The 22,855-nt window shown below is 42.2% G+C and overlaps 1 protein-coding gene across 2 annotated transcripts in view; it reads left to right on the top strand.

The window, feature by feature from the left end:
* The window catches only part of LOC137254528 (prominin-like protein), a 38,467-nt gene that overhangs the window by 4,017 nt on the left and 11,595 nt on the right, over window positions 1-22,855 (top strand). Inside the window, exons 2-5 of one of the 2 annotated variants that reach the window (XM_067792258.1) lie at window positions 17-98; window positions 20,359-20,487; window positions 20,668-20,822; window positions 22,377-22,535. In XM_067792258.1, coding sequence (XP_067648359.1) covers window positions 17-98; window positions 20,359-20,487; window positions 20,668-20,822; window positions 22,377-22,535 — 525 coding nt within the window. The remainder of the gene's footprint in view (window positions 1-16; window positions 99-20,358; window positions 20,488-20,667; window positions 20,823-22,376; window positions 22,536-22,855) is intronic. The other variant, XM_067792259.1, reaches the window with a different exon arrangement.

Here is a 22,855-nt window from a genome sequence, read left to right as displayed (position 1 = left end):
AATTTATTTTTTATAGACAATGACAAAGGCAGAATATTTATTTTGTTTATAGTTGGTATTCTTACTATCGTATTGGTTGTACTAGTGTTTTTAACTTGGTAAGTTATTAATCGATCGACTATTGGACGCAGACGAACTTTAGTTACGGGATAGCAACTGACAAATACTGTATGAGCTGTTATTTTCGAAAGTGAGATAATTTATCAGCAATTACTATATTCATGTCTGAGTAAAGTTTATACAGCTCAGAGCATTCTTCGATGCTCACCTATGGCATCGCGAACAGCACCATAAATTTTCCAGAGACGTTTTCTCTCGAATTTTCCAATCCATCCCTTTTCTTGCCACTGTCAATGATTCTTAGCATACATCAGAACAAAGACCTATAGAACGTGATTTTTGTTTGAGGACTTTTTCAATCGCATACACGGCGGCCACCGTGGTGTGGTGGTAACGTTCACCGCCTACCACCGAGGATCGTGGGTTCAGGTTATTTCCATGTTAGCATGCTTTAAGAGATCGCTTTCTTGTGAATTGGAGAGACTGCGCTGGAATTCCCATTTGGAGGCATGCATAGGAGTTTGTGCAAGTTTTTTTACGAATTATGAGACTGGTTGGGTTGCCTTTTCATTTCGCCATAGTCGGGTGGTTCTGTAATCAGGCATTGAAACGAGTTATCCAACTTCTTCGCTATCTAGCCAGGGGCGGATTAAACATGTACGAGGCCCGGGACTAAAATTAATATGGGGCCCACTTAAGGGAGCAAAATTTGATCTTTTTTTTAAATAAATAAAATCTGTTATAATTATTTTTATAATTTATTCTCGCAAATATTTTTTCTTTGGTACTTATATATTGTAACGAATTTACTTGCAAATCCTCTTATTTGCAATCCTCTGCTAAGTTCGAATCACTAAACTGTTGAATAAATAACTCCAATATTGAATGATGGAAAAATGGCCTTTATTAAGTACTTCACAATAACACTCAAACTGTGCAACGAATAGCTTAATAACCAAACTGATATCTTAAAGGAAACTGACTTTCAAAATAATAGTGCTATTGCTCGCTAGATATCGTCTTACTCGTAACTGCTTGACAATTCAAATCAAACTGAATTACTTCTTACTCGCTGGCGCCGCTTTTATAGTTTACGCTGCATACTTCTAGGCTCTTCGATTTCCAGAAGTTACTAGTTGTTTCGGCTACAAAATCGCCAGCCACAACTACGTGCACAAATTATTGCTCTCTCTTGTGACAACTCAGATAAGGTATATGCATGTGTTTGTAGTTTACAGTCTCCCGCACACACATAAGCGTATAAGTAAATTCATCGGTGTGTGACATCTCATCTCTCGCTGCCTTGTATGTAAATGTTGCTCGTCGGAATGTGTACATATGTGTAGACGCAATTATTGATTCGTTTATGTAGATACATAATGATTGAATTATTGATGTGCATTCACGTCACTGCTTAGATCGGCTTAGAGCTGGCAGCACTCCTTAGTTTTGCTAATATTCGTAACACTGCCCTCCACCTAAGTCTGATCGTCCCGATCAGACAAATCTCTCGATCTAAACGCTGCTAATCTCTCCAAACGAACCACTTTCATTTTGGTTCGTGGTTTGGTAGTGGTTTGTATGCGGTACACTACATCGTTGATCCGTTTTACAACTTTGTATGGGCCTTCCCAGTTACACTGCAATTTCGGGGACAAACGTTTTTTTCGTTGTGGGTTGTATAGCAGCACCAAATCTCCTTCCTGAAACCCTTCCGAATTAATTGCTTTATCGTACCTCGCTTTCATCTTGTCACTCATAATCTTTGCTCGTTGCCTTACCAGATCGTGTATCTCTCTCAGCTCTTCTTCTAAGACATCAGTGGATTTCTTGACATTCCTCTCTGCATCGGCATCTATCCCATACTTTAAATCAGCTGGCAGTCGAAGGTCATTGCCAAAAATTACCTTTGCGGGAGGTTGGCCCGTTGTGTCATGTACTGCCGATCGGTAGGCCATCAAGAATAATGATATGTGTGTATCCCAGTCCTTATGGTACTTGTCGACTACTTTCCTTAAATGCTCCTCCAATGTTCTATTGAAACGTTCCACCATACCATCGGACTGAGGATGCAATGCAGTTGTCCGTGTTTTTCGAATGCCCAACTTCTTGCACAGTTCTTGGAACACAGCTGATTCAAAATTCCTGCCTTGGTCAGAATGTAACTCCATTGGTACACCATACCTTGCAACCCATTCGTTTTTAACCACTTCTGCTACTGTTTCTGCTTCTTGGTTTGGGATTGGGTATACCTCTGGCCATTTACTGAAATAATCCATAACCACCAGTACGTATTTGTTTCCGCGGTTGCTAGTAGGAAATGGACCTGCGACATCCATGGCGATCCTTTCAAATGGTGCACCTGAAATATACTGCTTCATCTGGCCACGACTTCGGGTTTTGGGCCCTTTCGCTCTGTTGCATACCTCGCAATTGGCAATCCACTCGGTGACCGACTGACGGCAACCAACCCAATAGAATCTCTGCTTAATTTTCTCGAGTGTCTTCGTGATTCCAAGATGGCCTCCACTTGGACCATTGTGCAACTCGCTGAGCACGTCAGGAATCCTCTTTCTGGGAACAACTATAAGTTTCTTCTTGCACTGACCATCCTCACTCTCCCATACTCGATGCAAGCAACCGGATATCAATTCCAAACTGTTCCACTGTGCCCAATATGACTTCGCAATGGGACTCTCTGCTGACATATCCTCTCTGCTTGGTCTTTCGTTTCGTTCGAGCCCTTGCATAACATGTGACAGATCTGTATCTTCTAGCTGACACTTTCTTAGTTGTTCCTTGTCCCATTCATCCGTACACGTTATAGTCATTAGCCGGACATCTATAATGTCTTCTTTAGCCTCGGCCTTTGAACAGTGCTTGCATTCCAAACTACATGGCCTTCGTGACATTGCATCGGCATTTCCATGGGTACTACCTTTTCGATGCTCAATGGAAAAGTCATAGCTTTGAAGTCGCTCGATCCACCGTGCCAATTGTCCTTCCGGATTACGGAACTGCAGAAGCCATTTCAATGCTGCGTGATCTGTCCTGACATGGAATCGCTGGCCGTAGAGGTATTTGTGAAAATGTTTAATGCACTCTACCAATGCCAACAGCTCTCTCCGCGTAACACAGTAGTTCCTCTCTGGTTTTCCAATCGAACGGCTGTAATATGCAACTACCTTCTCCTGTCCATCGACCAGTTGTGATAAAACGCCTCCTATAGCATATCCACTTGCATCTGTATCTAGAATAAATGTTGCTCCTGGAATCGGATATGCTAACATTGGGGCAGTGCACAAACGCTCCTTCAATGTTTGGAAAGCCACTTCTTGCTCCTTCTTCCATTCAAAAGCTTTGTTTTTTCTTGTAAGCTCATGGAGGCTATGGGCTACGCTGGAAAAATTTGGTACAAATCGGCGGTAATATGTGCACAGCCCAAGAAAACTTCTCAATTCATGTAGATTCTGTGGTCTTGGCCAATCCTGTACAGCCTCTATTTTTTCGTTCGCAGTGCAGATGCCCTCTGTCGTTACCTTGTGACCCAAATAATTGACTTCCTTTTTAAACAGCGCACACTTTTTGCGACTTAACTTCAGACCAGCGCCAGCTATTCTCTGGAAAACTTCCTCCAAGTTCTTAAGATGTTCATCAAAGTTCTTGCCCAATACGATGATGTCGTCCAGGTACACCAAGCATGTTTTCCAATGTAGTCCTTTCAGTACCTGGTCCATGAGTCTCTCAAAAGTAGCTGGTGCATTACAAAGTCCAAAAGGCATCACTGTAAATTACCAAAGACCATCACCGACACTGAAGGCTGTTTTCTCTTTATCTTCCTCCTTCACCTCCACTTGCCAGTAGCCGCTTTTCAAGTCCAGCGTGGAAAACCATTTCGTACCAGATAGCGAGTCCAGAGTGTCGTCAATTCTTGGCAATGGGTAGCTATCCTTTTTCGTTACGTCATTCAACTTCCGGTAGTCCACGCAAAACCTCATTTTTCCATCCTTCTTTTTTACAAGTACTACCGGTGAGCTCCAGGGACTAGCTGATGGTTCGATGACGCCGCTGTCGCTCATTTCTTGTATAATTTGACTCACAACTTCCCGCTTCGCCAGTGGAACACTACGTGGAGCTTGACGGATCGGCCTCGCATCTCCAGTGTCAATTTGGTGTTTCACAACGTTGGTGCGGCCTGGTTTAGAACCATCCTGGTCAAATATGTTCGCGTACTTTAGGAGCAGTTGTTTTGCCTTACTCTGATATGCTTCCTCTAGCCCCTGCGTCCATGCCGTGATGTCATTTGAAAGATTAGTATTACTAGTTGAAACGTGTTCCTGGAGCTGTTCACAGTTAATAACTACTTCAGCCTCTTGGCATCTTCCCAAAATAGCTCCTTTAGTCAGTTTGAGTGGTGAATTGAACTCATTGAGTACTCTTACTGGAATACGTCCATCTTGTTTTGTAATAGCCAGGGTTTTTCCTACAAGTATGTTCAGTGCTGATTTGTTTGCTGCTTCGACAACCAACAATTTGTTTGTCCCACAATCTCCATCAACCTTTGCCCAGATGACTGCTTCGGATTTTGGTGGTATTCGCTGACTCTCTTCCACCAGCACTCGTTTACTGCTGTAGCCTCTCTCGTAGCTGAAATTAAGTGGTACATCCATGTTCTTATATCGCATCGTCTTGCTTTGCATGTCGATCTTGATGCCCTGGTCTATTAAGAAGTCCACTCCAATTATGATTTCATCAACAATCTCTGCCACTATAAAATTGTGTACTACGTTCCCAATTGCGACTTCACATGATACTTCTCCTAGAACCGTGCTGTCTTCTCCAGTGGCTGTACGCAATCTTGCTCCATGCAATGGTGTTATCTTCTTGTTGATTAAATCCGCTCGAATGATGGAATGAGATGCACCCGTATCTACAGTCAGTACACGCTCTTTACCATCCACATTCCCTCTGATGGTAAGACTGCTTGATTTCCTTCCAATCTGCGACACAGATATCACAGGACATTCAACAGCCGGGGCAAGTTTTCGTTCTTTACTTTCGACACGCTCTTGCTCATTTCCGCCAGCTTTGCGTTTACGGCCACCCACATTGTTGGAACTATTAGGACCAAGATCGCAATGACGTGCAATGTGACCTGGGTTGCCGCACTTGAAACATTTAATAACTCCGGCATTCTTCTGTTGAGATCCCCTTAGTGCTTCCAAAATTGTGTCTACCCACTCCGGCCTTTCCACTTCCACACGATGAGCTTTGTATGCTGGTTTACTCAATAATGACGCCGTTTCCTGAGTCAATGCATGGGATACCGTTTCAGAAAATGTTTGCTTTGGGTTCGCGTATGTGGCTCGCTTCGTTTCGACGTCCCGTATGCCATTTATAAAGCTTTGAATCTTCACTCTTTCCGTGTATTCCACGGGTGCGTCCGCATTTGCAAGATGAGCCAATCTTTCAATATCTGAAGCAAACTCCTGCAATGTCTCATTTGCTTTTTGGTAGCGGTTTTTCAACTCAATTTGGAATATCTGTTTCCTATGCTCGCTTCCATAACGTCGTTCTACAGCAGCCATCAATGTTTCATAACTGTTCCGTTCGTACTCTGGAATCGTCTGTAAGATTTCCGCTGCAGGCCCTTTCAATGCCACGAACAGTGCAGCAACTTTATCTTCCGCATTCCAGTTGTTCACTGCTGCGGTCTTCTCAAACTGTAGCTTAAAGACCTGGAAAGGAACAGAACCGTCAAAGGATGGTGTTTTTAACTTTGTATTGCTTGCTGAAACAGCTGGGCGGTTTAATTGCAACTCTTGTATACGACCTCTCAAAGCATCCACCTCGGCTTCGATTTTTTCCTCAAACTGCGTTATTTTCTCGTCCATACGTGCTTCGAGTTTTGATGATATACGCGCCTCTTGTGCTTCGAGTTGTACTGTTATGCGTGCCTCTTGTGCTTTCAGTTGTGTCTCCATTTTTGATGTAATCTGTGTCGACATTTCTGCCATACGCGTTTCTTGTGCTTCAATCTTCGATGTAATCTGTGTCGACATTTCTGACATACGCGTTTCTTGTGCTTCAATCTTGGATGTTATGCGTGTCTCCTGCGATTCTAGTTGTGATGCCATATATGTCTTCTGTTCTGCCAGTTGAGATGACACTGTCGATGTTTGAGCAGATATTGCAGCTAAAATCATGTTCAAGTCTGTACTGGTAACCGTCTGCGATGTTTCGTTCTTCTCTTCAATTTTTGTTGTCTCCTCGCCATCAAGATGAAAGACATGCTCTTCCACATCAATTCCTTCTGCTTCCATTGCTTCTCGTAGCCGTGCCTGAAGTTCCAGTTTAACGCCGCTTGTATTCAATCCACGGCTCTCCAACTCCTTCAGTTGCGGGATCTTCAATTCACTTAACTTTGCCATGTCCTTGTTGTCCTCTAGAATTTATTCAACAATCCCACTTCTGACACCAATTGTAACGAATTTACTTGCAAATCCTCTTATTTGCAATCCTCTGCTAAGTTCGAATCACTAAACTGTTGAATAAATAACTCCAATATTGAATGATGGAAAAATGGCCTTTATTAAGTACTTCACAATAACACTCAAACTGTGCAACGAATAGCTTAATAACCAAACTGATATCTTAAAGGAAACTGACTTTCAAAATAATAGTGCTATTGCTCGCTAGATATCGTCTTACTCGTAACTGCTTGACAATTCAAATCAAACTGAATTACTTCTTACTCGCTGGCGCCGCTTTTACAGTTTACGCTGCATACTTCTAGGCTCTTCGATTTCCAGAAGTTACTAGTTGTTTCGGCTACAAAATCGCCAGCCACAACTACGTGCACAAATTATTGCTCTCTCTTGTGACAACTCAGATAAGGTATATGCATGTGTTTGTAGTTTACAGTCTCCCGCACACACATAAGCGTATAAGTAAATTCATCGGTGTGTGACATCTCATCTCTCGCTGCCTTGTATGTAAATGTTGCTCGTCGGAATGTGTACATATGTGTAGACGCAATTATTGATTCGTTTATGTAGATACATAATGATTGAATTATTGATGTGCATTCACGTCACTGCTTAGATCGGCTTAGAGCTGGCAGCACTCCTTAGTTTTGCTAATATTCGTAACACTGCCCTCCACCTAAGTCTGATCGTCCCGATCAGACAAATCTCTCGATCTAAACGCTGCTAATCTCTCCAAATGAACCACTTTCATTTTGGTTCGTGGTTTGGTAGTGGTTTGTATGCGGTACACTACATCGTTGATCCGTTTTACAACTTTGTATGGGCCTTCCCAGTTACACTGCAATTTCGGGGACAAACCTTTTTTTCGTTGTGGGTTGTATAGCAGCACCAAATCTCCTTCCTGAAACCCTTCCGAATTAATTGCTTTATCGTACCTCGCTTTCATCTTGTCACTCATAATCTTTGCTCGTTGCCTTACCAGATCGTGTATCTCTCTCAGCTCTTCTTCTAAGACATCAGTGGATTTCTTGACATTCCTCTCTGCATCGGCATCTATCCCATACTTCAAATCAGCTGGCAGTCGAAGGTCATTGTCAAAAATTACCTTTGCGGGAGGTTGGCCCGTTGTGTCATGTACTGCCGATCGGTAGGCCATCAAGAATAATGATATGTGTGTATCCCAGTCCTTATGGTACTTGTCGACTACTTTCCTTAAATGCTCCTCCAATGTTCTATTGAAACGTTCCACCATACCATCGGACTGAGGATGCAATGCAGTTGTCCGTGTTTTTCGAATGCCCAACTTCTTGCACAGTTCTTGGAACACAGCTGATTCAAAATTCCTGCCTTGGTCAGAATGTAACTCCATTGGTACACCATACCTTGCAACCCATTCGTTTTTAACCACTTCTGCTACTGTTTCTGCTTCTTGGTTTGGGATTGGGTATACCTCTGGCCATTTACTGAAATAATCCATAACCACCAGTACGTATTTGTTTCCGCGGTTGCTAGTAGGAAATGGACCTGCGACATCCATGGCGATCCTTTCAAATGGTGCACCTGAAATATACTGCTTCATCTGGCCACGACTTCGGGTTTTGGGCCCTTTCGCTCTGTTGCATACCTCGCAATTGGCAATCCACTCGGTGACCGACTGACGGCAACCAACCCAATAGAATCTCTGCTTAATTTTCTCGAGTGTCTTCGTGATTCCAAGATGGCCTCCACTTGGACCATTGTGCAACTCGCTGAGCACGTCAGGAATCCTCTTTCTGGGAACAACTATAAGTTTCTTCTTGCACTGACCATCCTCACTCTCCCATACTCGATGCAAGCAACCGGATATCAATTCCAAACTGTTCCACTGTGCCCAATATGACTTCGCAATGGGACTCTCTGCTGACATATCCTCTCTGCTTGGTCTTTCGTTTCGTTCGAGCCCTTGCATAACATGTGACAGATCTGTATCTTCTAGCTGACACTTTCTTAGTTGTTCCTTGTCCCATTCATCCGTACACGTTATAGTCATTAGCCGGACATCTATAATGTCTTCTTTAGCCTCGGCCTTTGAACAGTGCTTGCATTCCAAACTACATGGCCTTCGTGACATTGCATCGGCATTTCCATGGGTACTACCTTTTCGATGCTCATTGGAAAAGTCATAGCTTTGAAGTCGCTCGATCCACCGTGCCAATTGTCCTTCCGGATTACGGAACTGCAGAAGCCATTTCAATGCTGCGTGATCTGTCCTGACATGGAATCGCTGGCCGTAGAGGTATTTGTGAAAATGTTTAATGCACTCTACCAATGCCAACAGCTCTCTCCGCGTAACACAGTAGTTCCTCTCTGGTTTTCCAATCGAACGGCTGTAATATGCAACTACCTTCTCCTGTCCATCGACCAGTTGTGATAAAACGCCTCATATAGCATATCCACTTGCATCTGTATCTAGAATAAATGTTGCTCCTGGAATCGGATATGCTAACATTGGGGCAGTGCACAAACGCTCCTTCAATGTTTGGAAAGCCACTTCTTGCTCCTTCTTCCATTCAAAAGCTTTGTTTTTTCTTGTAAGCTCATGGAGGCTATGGGCTACGCTGGAAAAATTTGGTACAAATCGGCGGTAATATGTGCACAGCCCAAGAAAACTTCTCAATTCATGTAGATTCTGTGGTCTTGGCCAATCCTGTACAGCCTCTATTTTTTCTTTCGCAGTGCAGATGCCCTCTGTCGTTACCTTGTGACCCAAATAATTGACTTCCTTTTTAAACAGCGCACACTTTTTGCGACTTAACTTCAGACCAGCGCCAGCTATTCTCTGGAAAACTTCCTCCAAGTTCTTAAGATGTTCATCAAAGTTCTTGCCCAATACGATGATGTCGTCCAGGTACACCAAGCATGTTTTCCAATGTAGTCCTTTCAGTACCTGGTCCATGAGTCTCTCAAAAGTAGCTGGTGCATTACAAAGTCCAAAAGGCATCACTGTAAATTGCCAAAGACCATCACCGACACTGAAGGCTGTTTTCTCTTTATCTTCCTCCTTCACCTCCACTTGCCAGTAGCCGCTTTTCAAGTCCAGCGTGGAAAACCATTTCGTACCAGATAGCGAGTCCAGAGTGTCGTCAATTCTTGGCAATGGGTAGCTATCCTTTTTCGTTACGTCATTCAACTTCCGGTAGTCCACGCAAAACCTCATTTTTCCATCCTTCTTTTTTACAAGTACTACCGGTGAGCTCCAGGGACTAGCTGATGGTTCGATGACGCCGCTGTCGCTCATTTCTTGTATAATTTGACTCACAACTTCCCGCTTCGCCAGTGGAACACTACGTGGAGCTTGACGGATCGGCCTCGCATCTCCAGTGTCAATTTGGTGTTTCACAACGTTGGTGCGGCCTGGTTTAGAACCATCCTGGTCAAATATGTTCGCGTACTTTAGGAGCAGTTGTTTTGCCTTACTCTGATATGCTTCCTCTAGCCCCTGCGTCCATGCCGTGATGTCATTTGAAATATTAGTATTACTAGTTGAAACGTGTTCCTGGAGCTGTTCACAGTTAATAACTACTTCAGCCTCTTGGCATCTTCCCAAAATAGCTCCTTTAGTCAGTTTGAGTGGTGAATTGAACTCATTGAGTACTCTTACTGGAATACGTCCATCTTGTTTTGTAATAGCCAGGGTTTTTCCTACAAGTATGTTCAGTGCTGATTTGTTTGCTGCTTCGACAACCAACAATTTGTTTGTCCCACAATCTCCATCAACCTTTGCCCAGATGACTGCTTCGGATTTTGGTGGTATTCGCTGACTCTCTTCCACCAGCACTCGTTTACTGCTGTAGCCTCTCTCGTAGCTGAAATTAAGTGGTACATCCATGTTCTTATATCGCATCGTCTTGCTTTGCATGTCGATCTTGATGCCCTGGTCTATTAAGAAGTCCACTCCAATTATGATTTCATCAACAATCTCTGCCACTATAAAATTGTGTACTACCGTGACGTTCCCAATTGCGACTTCACATGATACTTCTCCTAGAACCGTGCTGTCTTCTCCAGTGGCTGTACGCAATCTTGCTCCATGCAATGGTGTTATCTTCTTGTTGATTAAATCCGCTCGAATGATGGAATGAGATGCACCCGTATCTACAGTCAGTACACGCTCTTTACCATCCACATTCCCTCTGATGGTAAGACTGCTTGATTTCCTTCCAATCTGCGACACAGATATCACAGGACATTCAACAGCCGGGGCAAGTTTTCGTTCTTTACTTTCGACACGCTCTTGCTCATTTCCGCCAGCTTTGCGTTTACGGCCACCCACATTGTTGGAACTATTAGGACCAAGATCGCAATGACGTGCAATGTGACCTGGGTTGCCGCACTTGAAACATTTAATAACTCCGGCATTCTTCTGTTGAGATCCCCTTAGTGCTTCCAAAATTGTGTCTACCCACTCCGGCCTTTCTACTTCCACACGATGAGCTTTGTATGCTGGTTTACTCAATAATGACGCCGTTTCCTGAGTCAATGCATGGGATACCGTTTCAGAAAATGTTTGCTTTGGGTTCGCGTATGTGGCTCGCTTCGTTTCGACGTCCCGTATGCCATTTATAAAGCTTTGAATCTTCACTCTTTCCGTGTATTCCACGGGTGCGTCCGCATTTGCAAGATGAGCCAATCTTTCAATATCTGAAGCAAACTCCTGCAATGTCTCATTTGCTTTTTGGTAGCGGTTTTTCAACTCAATTTGGAATATCTGTTTCCTATGCTCGCTTCCATAACGTCGTTCTACAGCAGCCATCAATGTTTCATAACTGTTCCGTTCGTACTCTGGAATCGTCTGTAAGATTTCCGCTGCAGGCCCTTTCAATGCCACGAACAGTGCAGCAACTTTATCTTCCGCATTCCAGTTGTTCACTGCTGCGGTCTTCTCAAACTGTAGCTTAAAGACCTGGAAAGGAACAGAACCGTCAAAGGATGGTGTTTTTAACTTTGTATTGCTTGCTGAAACAGCTGGGCGGTTTAATTGCAACTCTTGTATACGACCTCTCAAAGCATCCACCTCGGCTTCGATTTTTTCCTCAAACTGCGTTATTTTCTCGTCCATACGTGCTTCGAGTTTTGATGATATACGCGCCTCTTGTGCTTCGAGTCGTACTGTTATGCGTGCCTCTTGTGCTTTCAGTTGTGTCTCCATTTTTGATGTAATCTGTGTCGACATTTCTGCCATACGCGTTTCTTGTGCTTCAATCTTCGATGTAATCTGTGTCGACATTTCTGACATACGCGTTTCTTGTGCTTCAATCTTGGATGTTATGCGTGTCTCCTGCGATTCTAGTTGTGATGCCATATATGTCTTCTGTTCTGCCAGTTGAGATGACACTGTCGATGTTTGAGCAGATATTGCAGCTAAAATCATGTTCAAGTCTGTACTGGTAACCGTCTGCGATGTTTCGTTCTTCTCTTCAATTTTTGTTGTCTCCTCGCCATCAAGATGAAAGACATGCTCTTCCACATCAATTCCTTCTGCTTCCATTGCTTCTCGTAGCCGTGCCTGAAGTTCCAGTTTAACGCCGCTTGTATTCAATCCACGGCTCTCCAACTCCTTCAGTTGCGGGATCTTCAATTCACTTAACTTTGCCATGTCCTTGTTGTCCTCTAGAATTTATTCAACAATCCCACTTCTGACACCAATTGTAACGAATTTACTTGCAAATCCTCTTATTTGCAATCCTCTGCTAAGTTTGAATCACTAAACTGTTGAATAAATAACTCCAATATTGAATGATGGAAAAATGGCCTTTATTAAGTACTTCACAATAACACTCAAACTGTGCAACGAATAGCTTAATAACCAAACTGATATCTTAAAGGAAACTGACTTTCAAAATAATAGTGCTATTGCTCGCTAGATATCGTCTTACTCGTAACTGCTTGACAATTCAAATCAAACTGAATTACTTCTTACTCGCTGGCGCCGCTTTTATAGTTTACGCTGCATACTTCTAGGCTCTTCGATTTCCAGAAGTTACTAGTTGTTTCGGCTACAAAATCGCCAGCCACAACTACGTGCACAAATTATTGCTCTCTCTTGTGACAACTCAGATAAGGTATATGCATGTGTTTGTAGTTTACAGTCTCCCGCACACACATAAGCGTATAAGTAAATTCATCGGTGTGTGACATCTCATCTCTCGCTGCCTTGTATGTAAATGTTGCTCGTCGGAATGTGTACATATGTGTAGACGCAATTATTGATTCGTTTATGTAGATACATAATGATTGAATTATTGATGTGCATTCACGTCACTGCTTAGATCGGCTTAGAGCTGGCAGCACTCCTTAGTTTTGCTAATATTCGTAACACTGCCCTCCACCTAAGTCTGATCGTCCCGATCAGACAAATCTCTCGATCTAAACGCTGCTAATCTCTCCAAATGAACCACTTTCATTTTGGTTCGTGGTTTGGTAGTGGTTTGTATGCGGTACACTACATCGTTGATCCGTTTTACAACTTTGTATGGGCCTTCCCAGTTACACTGCAATTTCGGGGACAAACCTTTTTTTCGTTGTGGGTTGTATAGCAGCACCAAATCTCCTTCCTGAAACCCTTCCGAATTAATTGCTTTATCGTACCTCGCTTTCATCTTGTCACTCATAATCTTTGCTCGTTGCCTTACCAGATCGTGTATCTCTCTCAGCTCTTCTTCTAAGACATCAGTGGATTTCTTGACATTCCTCTCTGCATCGGCATCTATCCCATTCTTCAAATCAGCTGGCAGTCGAAGGTCATTGCCAAAAATTACCTTTGCGGGAGGTTGGCCCGTTGTGTCATGTACTGCCGATCGGTAGGCCATCAAGAATAATGATATGTGTGTATCCCAGTCCTTATGGTACTTGTCGACTACTTTCCTTAAATGCTCCTCCAATGTTCTATTGAAACGTTCCACCATACCATCGGACTGAGGATGCAATGCAGTTGTCCGTGTTTTTCGAATGCCCAACTTCTTGCACAGTTCTTGGAACACAGCTGATTCAAAATTCCTGCCTTGGTCAGAATGTAACTCCATTGGTACACCATACCTTGCAACCCATTCGTTTTTAACCACTTCTGCTACTGTTTCTGCTTCTTGGTTTGGGATTGGGTATACCTCTGGCCATTTACTGAAATAATCCATAACCACCAGTACGTATTTGTTTCCGCGGTTGCTAGTAGGAAATGGACCTGCGACATCCATGGCGATCCTTTCAAATGGTGCACCTGAAATATACTGCTTCATCTGGCCACGACTTCGGGTTTTGGGCCCTTTCGCTCTGTTGCATACCTCGCAATTGGCAATCCACTCGGTGACCGACTGACGGCAACCAACCCAATAGAATCTCTGCTTAATTTTCTCGAGTGTCTTCGTGATTCCAAGATGGCCTCCACTTGGACCATTGTGCAACTCGCTGAGCACGTCAGGAATCCTCTTTCTGGGAACAACTATAAGTTTCTTCTTGCACTGACCATCCTCACTCTCCCATACTCGATGCAAGCAACCGGATATCAATTCCAAACTGTTCCACTGTGCCCAATATGACTTCGCAATGGGACTCTCTGCTGACATATCCTCTCTGCTTGGTCTTTCGTTTCGTTCGAGCCCTTGCATAACATGTGACAGATCTGTATCTTCTAGCTGACACTTTCTTAGTTGTTCCTTGTCCCATTCATCCGTACACGTTATAGTCATTAGCCGGACATCTATAATGTCTTCTTTAGCCTCGGCCTTTGAACAGTGCTTGCATTCCAAACTACATGGCCTTCGTGACATTGCATCGGCATTTCCATGGGTACTACCTTTGCGATGCTCAATGGAAAAGTCATAGCTTTGAAGTCGCTCGATCCACCGTGCCAATTGTCCTTCCGGATTACGGAACTGCAGAAGCCATTTCAATGCTGCGTGATCTGTCCTGACATGGAATCGCTGGCCGTAGAGGTATTTGTGAAAATGTTTAATGCACTCTACCAATGCCAACAGCTCTCTCCGCGTAACACAGTAGTTCCTCTCTGGTTTTCCAATCGAACGGCTGTAATATGCAACTACCTTCTCCTGTCCATCGACCAGTTGTGATAAAACGCCTCCTATAGCATATCCACTTGCATCTGTATCTAGAATAAATGTTGCTCCTGGAATCGGATATGCTAACATTGGGGCAGTGCACAAACGCTCCTTCAATGTTTGGAAAGCCACTTCTTGCTCCTTCTTCCATTCAAAAGCTTTGTTTTTTCTTGTAAGCTCATGGAGGCTATGGGCTACGCTGGAAAAATTTGGTACAAATCGGCGGTAATATGTGCACAGCCCAAGAAAACTTCTCAATTCATGTAGATTCTGTGGTCTTGGCCAATCCTGTACAGCCTCTATTTTTTCGTTCGCAGTGCAGATGCCCTCTGTCGTTACCTTGTGACCCAAATAATTGACTTCCTTTTTAAACAGCGCACACTTTTTGCGACTTAACTTCAGACCAGCGCCAGCTATTCTCTGGAAAACTTCCTCCAAGTTCTTAAGATGTTCATCAAAGTTCTTGCCCAATACGATGATGTCGTCCAGGTACACCAAGCATGTTTTCCAATGTAGTCCTTTCAGTACCTGGTCCATGAGTCTCTCAAAAGTAGCTGGTGCATTACAAAGTCCAAAAGGCATCACTGTAAATTGCCAAAGACCATCACCGACACTGAAGGCTGTTTTCTCTTTATCTTCCTCCTTCACCTCCACTTGCCAGTAGCCGCTTTTCAAGTCCAGCGTGGAAAACCATTTCGTACCAGATAGCGAGTCCAGAGTGTCGTCAATTCTTGGCAATGGGTAGCTATCCTTTTTCGTTACGTCATTTAACTTCCGGTAGTCCACGCAAAACCTCATTTTTCCATCCTTCTTTTTTACAAGTACTACCGGTGAGCTCCAGGGACTAGCTGATGGTTCGATGACGCCGCTGTCGCTCATTTCTTGTATAATTTGACTCACAACTTCCCGCTTCGCCAGTGGAACACTACGTGGAGCTTGACGGATCGGCCTCGCATCTCCAGTGTCAATTTGGTGTTTCACAACGTTGGTGCGGCCTGGTTTAGAACCATCCTGGTCAAATATGTTCGCGTACTTTAGGAGCAGTTGTTTTGCCTTACTCTGATATGCTTCCTCTAGCCCCTGCGTCCATGCCGTGATGTCATTTGAAAGATTAGTATTACTAGTTGAAACGTGTTCCTGGAGCTGTTCACAGTTAATAACTACTTCAGCCTTTTGGCATCTTCCCAAAATAGCTCCTTTAGTCAGTTTGAGTGGTGAATTGAACTCATTGAGTACTCTTACTGGAATACGTCCATCTTGTTTTGTAATAGCCAGGGTTTTTCCTACAAGTATGTTCAGTGCTGATTTGTTTGCTGCTTCGACAACCAACAATTTGTTTGTCCCACAATCTCCATCAACCTTTGCCCAGATGACTGCTTCGGATTTTGGTGGTATTCGCTGACTCTCTTCCACCAGCACTCGTTTACTGCTGTAGCCTCTCTCGTAGCTGAAATTAAGTGGTACATCCATGTTCTTATATCGCATCGTCTTGCTTTGCATGTCGATCTTGATGCCCTGGTCTATTAAGAAGTCCACTCCAATTATGATTTCATCAACAATCTCTGCCACTATAAAATTGTGTACTACCGTGACGTTCCCAATTGCGACTTCACATGATACTTCTCCTAGAACCGTGCTGTCTTCTCCAGTGGCTGTACGCAATCTTGCTCCATGCAATGGTGTTATCTTCTTGTTGATTAAATCCGCTCGAATGATGGAATGAGATGCACCCGTATCTACAGTCAGTACACGCTCTTTACCATCCACATTCCCTCTGATGGTAAGACTGCTTGATTTCCTTCCAATCTGCGACACAGATATCACAGGACATTCAACAGCCGGGGCAAGTTTTCGTTCTTTACTTTCGACACGCTCTTGCTCATTTCCGCCAGCTTTGCGTTTACGGCCACCCACATTGTTGGAACTATTAGGACCAAGATCGCAATGACGTGCAATGTGACCTGGGTTGCCGCACTTGAAACATTTAATAACTCCGGCATTCTTCTGTTGAGATCCCCTTAGTGCTTCCAAAATTGTGTCTACCCACTCCGGCCTTTCTACTTCCACACGATGAGCTTTGTATGCTGGTTTACTCAATAATGACGCCGTTTCCTGAGTCAATGCATGGGATACCGTTTCAGAAAATGTTTGCTTTGGGTTCGCGTATGTGGCTCGCTTCGTTTCGACGTCCCGTATGCCATTTATAAAGCTTTGAATCTTCACTCTTTCCGTGTATTCCACGGGTGCGTCCGCATTTGCAAGATGAGCCAATCTTTCAATATCTGAAGCAAACTCCTGCAATGTCTCATTTGCTTTTTGGTAGCGGTTTTTCAACTCAATTTGGAATATCTGTTTCCTATGCTCGCTTCCATAACGTCGTTCTACAGCAGCCATCAATGTTTCATAACTGTTCCGTTCGTACTCTGGAATCGTCTGTAAGATTTCCGCTGCAGGCCCTTTCAATGCCACGAACAGTGCAGCAACTTTATCTTCCGCATTCCAGTTGTTCACTGCTGCGGTCTTCTCAAACTGTAGCTTAAAGACCTGGAAAGGAACAGAACCGTCAAAGGATGGTGTTTTTAACTTTGTATTGCTTGCTGAAACAGCTGGGCGGTTTAATTGCAACTCTTGTATACGACCTCTCAAAGCATCCACCTCGGCTTCGATTTTTTCCTCAAACTGCGTTATTTTCTCGTCCATACGTGCTTCGAGTTTTGATGATATACGCGCCTCTTGTGCTTCGAGTTGTACTGTTATGCGTGCCTCTTGTACTTTCAGTTGTGTCTCCATTTTTGATGTAATCTGTGTCGACATTTCTGCCATACGCGTTTCTTGTGCTTCAATCTTCGATGTAATCTGTGTCGACATTTCTGACATACGCGTTTCTTGTGCTTCAATCTTGGATGTTATGCGTGTCTCCTGCGATTCTAGTTGTGATGCCATATATGTCTTCTGTTCTGCCAGTTGAGATGACACTGTCGATGTTTGAGCAGATATTGCAGCTAAAATCATGTTCAAGTCTGTACTGGTAACCGTCTGCGATGTTTCGTTCTTCTCTTCAATTTTTGTTGTCTCCTCGCCATCAAGATGAAAGACATGCTCTTCCACATCAATTCCTTCTGCTTCCATTGCTTCTCGTAGCCGTGCCTGAAGTTCCAGTTTAACGCCGCTTGTATTCAATCCACGGCTCTCCAACTCCTTCAGTTGCGGGATCTTCAATTCACTTAACTTTGCCATGTCCTTGTTGTCCTCTAGAATTTATTCAACAATCCCACTTCTGACACCAATTGTAACGAATTTACTTGCAAATCCTCTTATTTGCAATCCTCTGCTAAGTTCGAATCACTAAACTGTTGAATAAATAACTCCAATATTGAATGATGGAAAAATGGCCTTTATTAAGTACTTCACAATAACACTCAAACTGTGCAACGAATAGCTTAATAACCAAACTGATATCTTAAAGGAAACTGACTTTCAAAATAATAGTGCTATTGCTCGCTAGATATCGTCTTACTCGTAACTGCTTGACAATTCAAATCAAACTGAATTACTTCTTACTCGCTGGCGCCGCTTTTATAGTTTACGCTGCATACTTCTAGGCTCTTCGATTTCCAGAAGTTACTAGTTGTTTCGGCTACAAAATCGCCAGCCACAACTACGTGCACAAATTATTGCTCTCTCTTGTGACAACTCAGATAAGGTATATGCATGTGTTTGTAGTTTACAGTCTCCCGCACACACATAAGCGTATAAGTAAATTCATCGGTGTGTGACATCTCATCTCTCGCTGCCTTGTATGTAAATGTTGCTCGTCGGAATGTGTACATATGTGTAGACGCAATTATTGATTCGTTTATGTAGATACATAATGATTGAATTATTGATGTGCATTCACGTCACTGCTTAGATCGGCTTAGAGCTGGCAGCACTCCTTAGTTTTGCTAATATTCGTAACAATATTAAAAACTATAAATTATTATACAATTAAAAATATTTTGTTCTTGATTTTGCTCTGGCAAAGTCACTTATCAAATCATCAAAATCAATCGATCGAAGTAAATGAACTTCAATGCGTCCAACCGTTCATCTAACATAGTTGATCGATACATATTTTTTATTCTTTTTAAAACCGAGAATGACCTTTCAGATTCGCAGTTTGCTATTGGAATCGTAACCAAAATCCTGTAAGCGATGTAGATATTCGGGAATACTTCGACCATGTTCACATTTACAATCCAATTAAGAACTTGCACAGGCCACAGAATTTGTTCTGTTTCGTTATATAATTTTTCTGTTCTATTAGAGAAAAAACCTTTTGACTGTAGTTTCAAGCGGGGTATAAACTGTTTGAGTTCTAATAATAAGTCATTTTGCAAATCATTCGAACAAACTTTTGTCAAATTTGTTGCTTTAGTTTCCAATTCATCTGATGTTTCAGATTACAATGAGTATATGTCATGATATACTTACTATAGTCCGAACTCTGAACGTGCTTGCTTATATTATCTTATTCTTAACGAGTGCGTGTATTCTTTTCCATATTACTATTGTATATAAATTTTGAGGTGCAAAATTAAATTATGTGTACGCAGATACTTAATATGATATTATTTATTCGAGCTCGCGGGGCCCTCCCGATGCTGGGGCCCGGGGCTATATCCCCTGCTAGCCCCTCCTTTAATCCGCCCCTGTATCTAGCAAATATAAGTGTTCCCTCCACAACGGAAGTACGCTCCTTTCTTGAGAAATCTGCACCTGTTTCAAAACCTTTCGTCATCCACCGCATTTTTTTAGTCGAATTTTCTGGTGTTAGTTCTATCAGAAAGCACTTAATTGCAAGTGACGCCTCTCTTCCTTCTTCGCTGCACTTCGCAACCGTTAACATCAGTCTTTGGCATGGCGGAACATGGTGAGCAGCATGGTGACATACCTACAAACATAAATAAAAATTTCATGTACTTTGTTTTTGTAAATTCGATGGACAAATGTCAAAATCGTACTGCGCCGGAAGTTGATGCATCAAATCAAATAAGAAAAGTTTATAATCAGCTGTCCCATGCTGCCACCTTGTATCGTTGCGCCATGGTCCTTGGAGGCAAAGTCTCTTCTTTACAGACAGAATTGACATTTTGACAACGCCAGTAATTCGCGACGACACGTTCCCGACACGGTTGTATTTGTTCGGACGGTTGGTTTCAGCTTTTTTGCCATTTGTAAAAAACAAAAACAACTAGAAATGTGCTGCCATCTATAATAGCCGTGTTTTTTAACACGCGTATATCCGTTTACGCTTAAGCTTTATATTGACTGCTAAGAGACAAACTATAAATACACCTCTGAAATTGCTGCGCATAAATTTTGTCCTACTAAATTTCAATACGCATTATACTCAGATGTAACTGAAATATGTGTCTTTGTTTCACCCTGTACACTAATTCTATGTATTATATGTGTGTCCACAATTCATCGCAACTGATTCAGCTATATGTTATACCCTATGGCCATCAGAGCGTTGCGTCTCCGCTTTTCGGTACACCCTGTTGCTGTAGCTAGTTGTTTTACCACAGCCGCTAGATGGGTCTCCTAAGCATTATCTAAGCGAAGATAGGCGTTTTTTAACACGCGCAAACGAAACGTATACGTGCGTGTTAAAAAACACGGCTAATATATCAAATAAATTTGTACCAATTTTCGGACTAAATAATCACTCATTATAGTCTTATCTATGCCTGTTTACGTTGTCGACGACGTTGTAAGCCATATAGGTGGCGTTGTGAAAAGAAATGTCAAAAAGGTTGCCGGTGGTTCTTTGCCATAGTGATGTTACTACTGATACCTTTAATAATGTATGTAATAGTATTTACTTAGCTTGAAAGCTCTTAGTGCATTTATGGCGGGGCGTGAAAACTAACCTCTATCGATAAAGTTAGCTTTCCTTAGAGATTCCTAATACTCCCATGTATGCATAAAAGAGCCTTCAACTTCTCCCTGGATATAGATATCTTTATTAGTAATCGTTCACCCAGATACTTGCTGCTTCTATATATTCTGGCAGTTTTAAGAAATACATATAACGAGAGGAATAATGCTAAAAACGATGGCTCTAAACAAAGATCGATTGAGAGCACTTTAATTGACGAATATAGCAATATTTATAGAAGTGCTTTCGACTCTGTGGACGGTAAGTATAGGATTTTTGAAATTAAATTTCTTATAATGAACGGACGCATTCGGAGTTAATATATCCATATGTCGGATTTACATAGAACACCTTCCAGGACATTACGTGTTAATGATCCGTAGCCAGGTAAAAAATTTTGCATGTACATGCAACAACATTAATTTGCGTTAGATAGATTTATGGTTAGATAAATTGCTTGGTTTTTTGTCCTTTAATAAACCGACTTTTTCAAAAATAGATAACGCTGCTTGGCCATTATGTCTGAAATGAAACATAGCAGCGACACCTGATCACATCTCATATGTTCAAACATATCCGGATGATGGCCTTTGTGCAGTGCCCTCTTTTGGACGCTTAGTTTAATATCAGCCCAATTCTAAACAAAAATTCCGGGCGAGTTTTTTCCTTCTCTCATTCCTCGTATTCTAAATAAAAATTCCTTGTGAGTTTTTTCACTTCTCCCTTTCCTCCTATTCTGAACAATGTTCGAAAAAGCGGAAACCGGTTATGGGAGAAAAGTAGGTATTATGGATGTGAGGGAGAGGAAGATTTCTCTGCCATTTCATAGGAGTTTTTTTCACTTGTTAAATTAAAAAGAATGCATCAAAATAGTTAAAGGAAATTTGGGTGTTTTAATAAAGAACACTTATTTGTACAAATTTGTGCTGGTGTGATGGTAGCGTGCTCCGCCTATCACTCCGTATGCCCTGGGTTCAACTCCCGGGCAAAGCAACATCAAAATTTTAGAAATAAGATTTTTCAATTAGAAGAAAATTTTTCTAAGCGGGGTCGCCCCTCGGCAGTGTATTTCTGCCATGAAAAGCTCTCAGTGAAAACTCATCTGCCTTGCAGATGCCGTTCGGAGTCGGCATAAAACATGTAGGTCCCGTCCGGCCAATTTGTAGGGAAAAATCAAGAGGAGCACGACGCAAATTGGAAGAGAAGCTCGGCCTTAGATCTCTTCGGAGGTTATCGCGCCTTACATTTATTTATTTTATTCTTTATTTTAAGTGGATGTTGCTGTGGCATCAATTCATTACTCATTTCAGGGAATACCACATAAAATGCAATACTGTGCATTGTTTATATTTTATTTCTTAATTTCAAACAAATTCGCAACAATAATTAAACTTTTCTATTTTTTAAATAACTGAGAAATGCGCAACAAATTTCAATTTACAAAACAGCTGACTTCGAAACTTCGAAATTCCTATTCCCCGATTATTGTTCTCCCTAGGAGATAAGAATTGGAGGAATTTTTCCGCGGGAATAAAAAAATAAGCGAGAACAAAATTCCGAGGGAATATTTAGGATTGGGCTGTATATTATTTAGATGCGATCTTGCTACACAAAGATTGTGGAACCAACCTAAAGCGCAGCTAAACGCTGAAATAAATTAAACATATGGAGCGCTTATCAGTCAAAATCTGAGCTCTTGACAAAACGTCCTATGCAAATTCGCCCTTATACTACGTTTATATTGGTGCCAAGTGCGGAAATATGCGTTTAAGTTGGCCTGATTCGCATTTATTTAACATGTATTCTAATTTTTAGAGATTATTTTAAATTCCGTTCACAATTTGAGTACACTAGAACCTGCTTTGGATAAGGGGTGTGGTGCGCCATCAACAAGAACAAATATCAGTAATACCATTAAGAACATGAGTAGCGATATTGAATTTTTATGTTGGGAAATTATTTTGTGGAACGATTGTAAGTATATTCATTTCTATTACTATACCAACCGAATGACTTTTGAGGGGAGTGCGGATCGATTCCCGACAAAACTGTTGCGGATGGAAGGGTAAGATTTAAAATGGATCGAAGTTTCAAAATTAAGAAAATGAAACTTACTATTTTATTCCTGAACTTGTTTGTATAGAGAGTTCAAATGAATTGATTTTTTTACAACTTCTCAAAATATCAACTGTTTTGTCACGAGTCGATCGGATGCAAAACCGCAACAGGCACGGTTATATAAGGAAAGTAAATTGTGTTCACAACTGCTCGAAAACCTATTTCTTCTGCTACAG

The sequence above is a fragment of the Eurosta solidaginis genome, chromosome 5 (assembly GCF_040869045.1).
Source record: "Eurosta solidaginis isolate ZX-2024a chromosome 5, ASM4086904v1, whole genome shotgun sequence".
NCBI lineage: Eukaryota > Metazoa > Arthropoda > Insecta > Diptera > Tephritidae > Eurosta > Eurosta solidaginis.
Note: the sequence above shows the minus strand (reverse complement) of the source record. Positions and strands in the feature narration are given on the sequence as shown.